This window comes from Streptopelia decaocto, assembly GCF_964273445.1.
Source record: "Streptopelia decaocto genome assembly, chromosome: 5".
Taxonomy (NCBI): Eukaryota; Metazoa; Chordata; class Aves; order Columbiformes; family Columbidae; genus Streptopelia; species Streptopelia decaocto.
In genome coordinates, this window is record NC_138659.1 from 45,376,137 (window position 1) to 45,386,402 (window position 10,266).

The following is a 10,266-nucleotide window of genomic DNA, read 5'->3' on the forward strand; positions in this document are numbered from 1 at the left end:
ACAAACAAATCCAACATCAAACAAGTGTACTGGTAAGATAACTTAAAACATAGATCCGTCCTTGTCAGCAAATAACAAGATTAGACTCTTTTCTAGCTGTAGCCAATAGACACCGCTGTTCTTTATCTATACTTAAGTACAGGAAAAACTTCACATAAGTAAAGAAATTAATAGCTGACTTCATATATGAGTAAACTGTATTAGCAAAGTTCAGAAGAATTCAATTTTACATTTAAACCATACTAATTAATCCAACTCTCATTATCATTAGCAAATTACTGTACAAAGCTTTTGTTGACAAAAAGATAGGTTAGTTCCTTTAGACTACAAAAGATTATCATCCATCATAAGATGAGGGACTGCAGACTTAATAAAAGAGAACATTAAAACATACTTGCTGCAACATGTATATCTCCTTCTAGGAGAAAAGTTTCTCACATTGCAGAGCTGAGTTTCCATCTTTGTGAGCAGACTGATAGTTAATCTGATTCATTTTGTCCTATTCTGGGCTTCATATCTGTTTTCATCCTTGTGCTTCAGTATCACTGGAATGAGAACAGCTGTGAATGGGCACATTACTATCAGCACATTCTTTGGAGGATCTGTACATGGGGTCTGATAGCAGCCTAAATAAGTCTGCACCTATTCTGAAGAAAGGAAAAATGACAATTTCATAAATCTTCTGTCAGTATTTAGCATCTTATTTTCAGCAACAATTTCCATCATCTGCTTCTGAATTCCATCTTCTTCATTCCATGAAATGTATTCCAAGGGAATGCAAGCTGCAGCTTAAGTTCCATTAGGTAATTGCATTTTTTTTTCAATATACAACTTTAGATTTTATGCAGAGGTTAAATCGTATTAACACTTCTGGAATCACATCACATGCAGTAAAAACAAAATAGCATCTTCTTTGTTCTCTTCCTTTTCCAGGGTCTAGCTTGCCATGCTTCAAAGAAGGTTACAGTTCAGAAGGAGAAGGCAAAAATGATTTTAAGATGCCCTAATTCCCCTCCAGGCTTAGACACCCAAAGAGAAGTCATCTTAGTTTTGAACTACATTTCCAAGTTACCTACAGGCTGCTTTGCACTGAGCCAAGAACCGTTTACACTCTGGTCCCACACCCAACATCAGAATTCTTATAAAGGTGTAGAAGATGATTAGGTCTGTGCACATCAGGTCTGTGCACATCAAATCCTGAAAACAATGGGAAATCCTATAAATAACATTTTAACAACTTATGTCTTCTGTACGTAATATAATAGCAAAGGAATAGGAAAATTGTAATCTACCATTTTATTTTGACACTTGTTAAGCAATTGTCTCATAAAGGTTTCCATCCAAAAATTCAGTTACTATCTAGGAAGAGAATGGGGAATATGAACTGCAGGATCATGAAGAAAGGGTCACAGGTAAAAATAAGCTGAAACAAAATGACAAACAAAAGTTGTAGTTTTCATGGGTTGTAAATGAGTGAGCCACCAGTGCGTTTATTTAGGATGCACTCTAGTGGACACACATATAACAAAATCAAACAAAGACAGAAATATTATGAAAATATAGAAAATGAAAGCCACATGTTGAAAATAGTAATTAATAATAACCATCTTATAACGTGGATATATTTCCTAATTAAATATGAAAGCTGCAGGAAGGCTGAAATTTTCATAGTCAATATGACTGGACAAAAAATGTAAACTGACACAAGTTACTTATCAATTTTTGGAAATAATCTAAACAACAAGATTCAGCTATACATACTCGCTCAAAAGAGAAACTCCATCTATTTATCCAGTTACTCCATCCCTTTGAGGTTGGCACAAGAAGCTATTCTCCATACAGTCTGAAGAGGTATAATGAGAACTGTAGTATCTTAAAATGCGGCCTTAAAATGAGACTGTTTTAACTGTTACTAATAAATATAAACATAAACTGTGACAAAATTGGTTTACTAGAATATCAATCATGAGGGCATATTCATCCACAGAAAACATTTTGGACCGTCATAGAAATTGCAAGCCTATATAGATGCAGAATAAATGTAGATAGAGCCTGACCACCTAGTCACAAAAGTAGTTCCATTTTTGATTACTGAAAAAATTTCATGAACATTTCTAGGTATTTATACCTGGAAAGTGACATTTTTTCTTTTCATTTCAAAGATGTTCATATACGACAGGCCAATTAATAGAATCCAAAAAGCAATATGGCAATAAACAGGGCAACAGGATTTATTTAATACATGTGGTTTATTATTTTTAAGGAAAAAATATTATATTACTATACTAGAAATCAATAGTGCTTACCTTTTAAAATACTGATAGGATTGTGCCTAGTATGAGCTACATGAACAGAACAAGTTTTTTAGAGCAGAAAAATCTTTATTTCTTGATAGATCTTTGTCTATTTGGTATATAGATATTTTTAGCAGTTTGCCAAAGACAGCAAAACCCTTAAAACCAGCTATAATATAAACAAATTAAAGTGAAATCATCCCAAAAATCTCTTTCATACCAAAACTGAAGAATACAGTGAATGCACTAACTATGCCCTGAATTTACAATGAGGAGCATTTTCATTCTATGATATTGGCAATTACTTAATGTTAATTGTCCAACTAACCTGTATTATTAGAAGACACTGAGATGCAAAGGCACGTTTTAACAAAGAAGCACAGGATTTCTAAATGTGAGTGTCTTTTCCATTTGTAATGAATAGCCACAGAACACTCTTGACAACCTGTACGAAGATATCAGTATTACAGAAATTTGTTCTTATAAAAATTAATGGAATCTTTAAGGATTATAAAACTTATTTTAATGGATAAATATGGATGAAGCTAAATAGTCTTCAAATTTTTCAGATGTGAAGTTTAGAGTCCTAATAATGGTTTTTAGTAAAGACAAAACAGACAAAATTTATTGATTTGCAAATTCAAGACAAATCCAGGAAAGATTATTTTAAGACTTAACTAATCAAAACTGATACGCAGACACCTGAGGCTCACATAATATCAGGTAATTAAAAAGCAAGAGCAAACACCTAGTGTTACAAAAAGCACCTCATGGTTTCTAAGGCAGACAAGATCTTTTAGTATATCTGTCCACTGAGTCACATAGACTTCAATTCATCTCTTCCAGATAAACTGGAAAATCTTCTGATTTGATTTCTGCATCTAGTTTGACAGGCAGAACTCTCTCTCCATCTTCTAATCAATAGAGCATCCCTTCTTTTTATCAAAAACCATTCAAATTCTTGGGAAATCCTTTTTCAATAAACTTTTATTATTTTAATATTGATTCAAATTACCATATTGTAGCCTCTACTGCAGTTAATTATAATAATTATGTTGTTACACTTAAAGAATCAATTGGCAATAAGTAGAAAATGTATTTACTGCTTTCATTTCAACTGCAGTTTCCTTCCTCTGAGTCAGCCATGATAACTATAGTGGTTTAAGAACAAAAAGGAAGCATCACATGCCAGCAGTAACAGACTTTATACAAACACCCAGAAATCACAGAAACTGAAACAATGGGTATGTATATCAGTTCTATAAAAATACATAAATTAAGACATTACACTTCAGGATAAGCAAGTAATGAGTTGAAAATATATTTACTGTTTTCAGTTCAGCTAGGGCTTTCTTGTTCTGATTCAGCCATGAGATCTGTTGTACTCTAAAAACAAAAAAAAAAAAAAAAAAGAAATTCCATCTGTCGCCAGCATTAATTGAGCTTTGTAAGGACAGGAAAAAGGGAAAGGGAAAAAAGCCACTTGACAGACAAGTTGGTATTCATCAATACAATTACGTATTCTTCCATTCAGTGAAATACGATGAAGTTTATCACCAGACTTTTATTATAAAATCCAGTGACTCTGCATAAAGTATTATGATTCTGAGAACAGAGTAGTTTTAATAGTACAAGTCTATATATTTTAATTTTATTGATCTGTTCTTAATTTGTAGCTTAATTCAACAAACGACTACTGTAAATCCAGAAATAACATCACCAAAGGCCAACGTAACCCAACTTTAAATGACCTTAGGCACAAAAACTTGGAAGATAGTGCATATAAGATGCAGGCAAGTTTACTAATCATTTTCACTTCTGGTTTTGCAATTCACTTATTTTCACTTGAGGCCTGAAGCCTCAAGAATACTTTTTATTATGTAATTATCAGAAAACTATGAAAACTGAGGCTATATGACACCTTAAGAACTCAACTAATTTACCTTAGCAAAAAAAACACCTGTGAAAACCTGACCCTAAGAGTAGTCATAAGTATGTTGATAAACACATTTAGAGAACACTTAACAAATTCTGAGCTATTAATAGAATTACACTACTGGTACCAGAAATTAAGTGAGCAAATTAATAAGGCTAATAAAGGAAAAAGGGTTCTGATGATGGTCTATCCAAATCTCAAGTCAATCTCATGGAATACTCTAACTGGAAAAAGTCAGGAAGAGATCAATATCCTTATGACCAGTGAATTGGTATAAAACTGAGTGATTTCATAGAAGCTGGCATTATCTATTAAAGGTACTGCCATGCCTTACAATAAATGAATGCTGATTCACAGCCTCTGATTTCCCTGGACTGTCAAGTATAAAAGGAATGGAAAAAAAATGAAAGCTGGACATAGAAGATGTCTGAGAATCACAATATAGAGCCATAGCTGGAGTACTGAAAGAAATACATTCGTGTTTGCACAGGGCTCAGATAACCTGATTCTCAGCAAGTCCTAGCCTTAGTGAGTACTGTGTGCCCTTAGCATCTGGTCTTTTATGTTAAAAGTTTGCTCAGATCTCTCTGCACAATATTACATTCTCCTGCATTAAAAAAAAAATACTTCACACCAACCGGAAAAATATAAATAACTTAAATCATTCAAAAACGAGTCAACTTTTATGACTTAGTAGATATTGTATATGACTATCTGTTCATATGGCAAAGGTAGGCTGCATCCTCTCTGAGGATATTCATACTTTCATTTGTAACATATCTGAATACAAAAGGGCATTTTAAAACTTGAGAATTTAGATAGCTACCACCACACAGTCTTTTAGAATGGCTTAACTTGTACCAGAGAATGGGCTAAGGACAGTTTCGAATTTATGGTCGAAATACAATCCCTTAAAACCATAGGAGAGAACCAGGACAGTCTTAACAGCAACAGTCTTAACCTTTCATATGATGGCACAGAAAAGCAAATCTGTAGGAATCAATGATTTATATTCTCCCTGTTCTTTCAAAATACTTACCTCAAACTGTCCATTCTCATCTAGTTCCTCAACTGTGGTCAAATTAGGCACTCCAGGTCTATCTGTAAGTTCAGCTATCATCTCCTCATTTTCCTACGGTAAGGAAAACCAGTTCTCAGTTAAAAGTATTCCACATAATGAATAATCATCTATAGGGAATATTTCAGATGTGTTAACATTATGTATTAATAAAAATACTTTAGATGCATGCTATACAAATGTGTTAGTATGTCAGTATGGTCTTTGTATGCTTGTTAAGACTATTTATATAAATATATATATATATGTTTTTTAATAACAGGAATTTTGGTACCTATTTCTATGCTATTCATTTTTCCTGTCACTTTCATACTGTCATCTTCCTACAATTATGCTCTGTCAGTATTTTAAACAGAGTACTCTAAAAACATATCTCTAAAATACTATGTGCTCCACATAAATTTAAGAGATATTCACATTTAAAACATTTATTGAGAGAAACATGTCAACTATCAATGTATGTTTTTTACTGAAATAGCATTAAAAGACCATATATTTACACGGACATCTGTATATGCATTCTTCTGTTAGTATAAATTCCTGTGAACCAGGAGGAATATAGAATCAAGAGGCAACCCAATTCCAGACCACAGTTCATTTTCCAGGTATAGCAAATGGATTTTATGCCGACACACAGAAAAGCACTACTGTCTAGACACTTAGATTAGGTATGCTTAAGTTATACTTTCTCATAAACACCGTCAAGGAATGTGAAAACATCAAATAAGCTGACCTTTTGCTATACTTTGCAACAAATTTATGCTCTGTTCTGAACATAAACTAAACAAACCTAATAGAACAGACTAAAATTAAGTATGAGACCCAGACTGGAAGCAAGGTGTTTACACATGCTTCCCCCATTTTCACTTTTTTTAAAAAATTATGTGTTAGTTCAACACCCATGGCTTTCTGCCTTGTATTTAGTGTCTGCATCTAACTGTAGCTAACTAACAGTATTTTCAAAACATTGACTAAGCTTTGGCTTAAACCTCTTGATCTTCCTGCTGCAACAGCATTTCCTCTTCTTTCTTCTGCCTTTCCAACTTCTCACGTTCTTGTTCCAACTGAGCCTGCAGTCAGTTTAAGAAAGGAAAAATTAAATGGAAAAAACACACATTCGTCTTACCCACCCCATTGCTTACAATGTATTTCATAATTGAAATTTCAAATAAAATAAAAAAGAAAGCATAAGACTGCAATGCTAATAATATAAAGCCCTTCACTATCATCTAACTCAACGTTTTCATAGGTTTTAATCTTGCATGGTAATATCTCATTACTCATGTTTTTTATCAGTCTACATTCATTATCTCCTATACCTTGGATTAAGCTCTTTGATACTTCCTATAGTATCTAGCACAGATAAATCCACACAGAATCAAATCTATAGAAAAGACTGGTAAGCAAAGCCATTAACATTAATCATCTTCATAATGGACCTTTAAAATTTTAAGTTGGAAATACCTAATACAAAGTGTTTATTCTTTGTGAGCCTAAGTCCTATTGCACCAAAACTTCAGAAACTGCAGAATCTAATTCAACAACACTAAGGCCTAGAAAATAGTGTTTGCTGTAGCATTTTGTGAGTGGTTACTACAAACATTACCATATTATAGTAACTAGTTTTCACATTCCTTTTTGGTACATATAATCAAAACATAATTGAGTATATGACTATAGCCAAAATTGTGAGTTAGATTGAAAAATGTGTCTAATATGAGTATCGTTCAACATCTTTTCTTTAGTTTATATTAAATAATTTATTTAATTCTCTGTGAATTATCTCTAGACACAATCTCGTATTTTTCATACCATTTACTATTTTAAATGACTCATGAAATCCTTGAGCATGTAACTTTTGGTCTGCAAGTTAGCAAACTTCAAATTTAAAAGGTGCAAGTGAAATAGACCAAATGCATCTTACACTAGAACTGGGCTTAGCAAGATCAGCACAGATTTAAAATTACACTTTTCATTTTAATATTGTGAAAGTCAGCCATGTAAAAAAATCCAGTTAGATAATGTCAACCTTACCACAGCAACAGGGGCTTTGCGCTCAAATTCACGTGAACTTTTTATAAAGCATGGCTAGAAACACAGATGCTACCTTTATATCTCATATTTCAAGTCCACATAGTATAGGATTCAAAATACTTTACGCCAACTGAATGTTCAGGTAGCTAAGAAAAGAAAAAGGCACCTCATTGGATGAGGCTATCCATACTGCTTATATATGTAATCTTCACTCACTGATTCCCAACCATTTTCAGGACTCTATAATTGTGTATACATTCTCAATACCTTTTCTGTCTTACTGATATTAAGTTGCAGCAGTGTGAGACCATGATCAGTTATTACTCCCAGGCCTCCTAGCAGGCCTGTCAGAAATTTTTGCAATGATTTCTAGCTTTATTTGCACTAGCTCATGCTCATAATTAACTACAGAAGAGAGTCTACTTATTCTAATTTACTTCTCATGCAGGTCTTAAATTGCTTGCTTTTTACTTTAGGCTCTTTCATTTTTAATAACATTTTACTGCATAGTGTGTAAGTTTTCCTTCCCATGTGCTGACTAATTATTTCAGTTATTATTTAGAAAGGTGAGATTAAAATACTTGTTTTATGCTACCTTTTATCAAAATTGTTATTCAGAGATTAGACGTATACAGAGTACTAAAAGATTCCACAGTATCATACACTGTTTATAATTATCTGTTGTTAAGTATTGTTAACCTGACGTTCTTCTTCAAGTTTCTGCTGGATCATCAGCTCTTCTTCTTTCATTTTTCTTAACATTTCAAGTTCTGCCAGGGCCGCCTCCCGTTCTTGTTCCAGCTCAATCCTCTCCAACATTCTCTATTTCAGAGATAACACAGAATCAATTAAAAATATAGAGAGATTAAATAGCATAAATTAAGTTGTCATTATTTTTTTGCCAAGATGGATCACCTTTTTTTCTTCATCTAAGGTTCTTTTATAATTGTAAATCCAATGTGCCAGATATTCTATTGGATCTGCTGGCCGATGCTCTACAACCTCTGCCAGTCCCTTTTTCAAGCAACTTCCCAGGCATCTCTTCAGATACTGAGACTCCATTCATATCTACTAACAACAAACAGATAAACATTAGCCACCAATGTCAGAATTAAATTACGCTTTTTAAAGAATTATTGCCTCAGGCATCAAATACTGAATATGATATTACTTTTTTTATCAACCTTGCAGTTAATGTAAGAAAGTTATTTAAATTTAATATTGGTCTAGTTCTTAAAAGCTCCAGTGATAGACCAGTTATACCAATCACTGCAGAAAAAATGCTCAAAATGCCCCTTTCTATTTAGGCTTAGAAATATACTAGTAATTCTAGATCAGCACGATACTATAAAGCCTCAAAACCACAACAGGACATAGAAAACTTCTATACAGGTATTGGAAGAACAGCAAAGTAGTTCTGTGAATGATTAAGGACAATTTTTAGCTTGAACTAACAAAGCTATCTTTAGGCTATGTATAAGAGAGCAGGGCCTGAAGCAATCACTGCATACAATTATTAAAGGAACAAATCTCTGCGCGCACACACAAGGCTTTCCTGGCCCTGCACCAGGAAACACATAACATACCTGAAACCCGATGTCTGCAATGCCAAAACACCCTCCGTTAGCTGTCAACGGGGCTGAATCCGCCCAGCACAGCCCTGGCCCGGCAGCGGAGCCCTGGATCCCTGGCTGGGAACGGCGCCCGTGGAGCAGCAGGACGCCGGTCAGGCCGCGCAGCTCGGGCGGCAGCGGAGAGCCAGGGCATGCACACCGTCCTGCGGGCAGTGCCGCGGGTACCGAACCTCTCCCACCCTTCAGGTTCACACCGGCTCCTGAGGTAGCGGGCCCAGAGCGGGCTGTCAGAGCCTTGGGGCGCTGGTAGGTCTTAATTGTCCCGACCATTTTCACCTGGAGCCTCCGCCCACGCCCTCGGCCCCGGCCTCTATTTAAGCACCTGTTGGGCCCTGCCCACTCTCCTAAGCTGCGCGCGGGCGGGCTCGCTCCTCACTGCCGCTGCTCTTCAGATTTCCTGGATGGACCCTGCACGTTACCCTGTCTCCCTGTGGCAGGAACTGCGTTACTGTTCCTGAGGTAATTACCCGGCCTGCTGCAGCCGTCCTCCGCGCCTCTGGCTATCCTTCCTTCCGAGAGCAGCCCCGCTCCTGCCGCTCCCTGATACCAGTTCCCGGAGACTCAGAGACAAAACCCCTCCTACCGGCCGCCCGTCTCCGATCCGACGGCTTTTGGGGACCTCTCCGCCCGCTCTAACGTCGTAAGGGCGACACGTTTTGTCCGCGTTGATGGGACTACGGCGGGGCGCGCGCCGCACGGAACGCGCTGGGTTGCTAAGCAGCACCGCTCGCGAGCGTACCGCCAGCCCTTGGTGACCGGCGGGAGGCCCGCGATTGGAGGAAGGGCAGAACAGGGCGGGGCCAGATGCCGTGCGCCGGCCCCGCCCGGCGCCAGGAGGGTCCTGTCAGGAATACCGCGAGGAACCCGGGCGAGCGCGGGTGTTGCGGTCAAGGGTGGCGCCTGTTTAAATGCGGCGGTGGTGCCACGTGCTTGAAGTTAAGACTTCCAAAATTAAAGCAGACGGGTATCTTCTCCCAGCTGACAAACCCCTTGGCCGACGTTCACCTCAAATTTCACCAGCTATTTGTTTTACGGGCAACTTTTAATTGGGTATTAAAAAAAAACCTCTGTAAACAGTTGCCGCTGATAGGATTAAGTGTCTGTATTAATTCTGAAGCTTAATCGCACCAACAACATCTTTGTCTTTTCCGGCAAAAACGGAAGATTGCAGAGGGAGGTTTTTCCAGGACGAAAGACGGCGCCGCGGTAACACCGCACACCGAAGCGGCGTTTAAAGGCGAGCAGTTGCTGCGCGTATTTCTCAGGTAACGCGTAACGGGGGCGGGCGTG

General features: G+C 37.0%; 2 protein-coding genes across 4 annotated transcripts in view; both read right to left on the reverse strand.

Annotated features, from left to right (window-relative positions):
* The window catches only part of MAT1A (methionine adenosyltransferase 1A), a 30,302-nt gene extending 29,828 nt beyond the window's left edge, over positions 1 to 474 (reverse strand). Inside the window, exon 1 of the mRNA XM_082053586.1 lies at positions 395 to 474. Within this exon, the coding sequence (XP_081909712.1) occupies positions 395 to 459 (65 nt within the window). The 5' untranslated portion in view covers positions 460 to 474. The remainder of the gene's footprint in view (positions 1 to 394) is intronic.
* Positions 475 to 2,250: 1,776 nt separating this feature from the next.
* Positions 2,251 to 9,653, reverse strand: DYDC1 (DPY30 domain containing 1). 3 transcript variants are annotated; one of them, XM_082053391.1, is made up of 6 exons: positions 9,444 to 9,653; positions 8,258 to 8,410; positions 8,042 to 8,164; positions 6,298 to 6,378; positions 5,270 to 5,362; positions 2,251 to 3,680 (listed from the first exon to the last, which is right to left on the reverse strand). In XM_082053391.1, the coding sequence occupies exons 2-6, from the start codon at positions 8,402 to 8,404 to the stop codon at positions 3,633 to 3,635; spliced, it is 492 nt and encodes a 163-aa protein (XP_081909517.1). In that variant the 5' UTR covers positions 8,405 to 8,410; positions 9,444 to 9,653; the 3' UTR covers positions 2,251 to 3,632. The 3 variants fall into 3 exon arrangements, with proteins under 3 accessions (XP_081909517.1, XP_081909518.1, XP_081909519.1); XM_082053392.1 differs by having other exon boundaries at positions 8,258 to 8,413; XM_082053393.1 differs by having other exon boundaries at positions 9,560 to 9,641.
* Positions 9,654 to 10,266: the final 613 nt, after the last annotated feature.

Excerpts from the sequence above, each read along its gene's own strand:
- DYDC1 (XM_082053391.1), bottom strand. The coding sequence starts at position 8,404 with ATGGAGTCTCAGTATCTGAAGAGATGCCTGGGAAGTTGCTTGAAAAAG. Across the intron at positions 6,379-8,041 it reads AACTTGAAGAAGAACGTCAG|GCTCAGTTGGAACAAGAACG; the intron begins GTTAACAATACT and ends AACTGACTGCAG. Across the intron at positions 5,363-6,297 it reads TGCAGCAGGAAGATCAAGAG|GAAAATGAGGAGATGATAGC; the intron begins GTTTAAGCCAAA and ends TCCTTACCGTAG.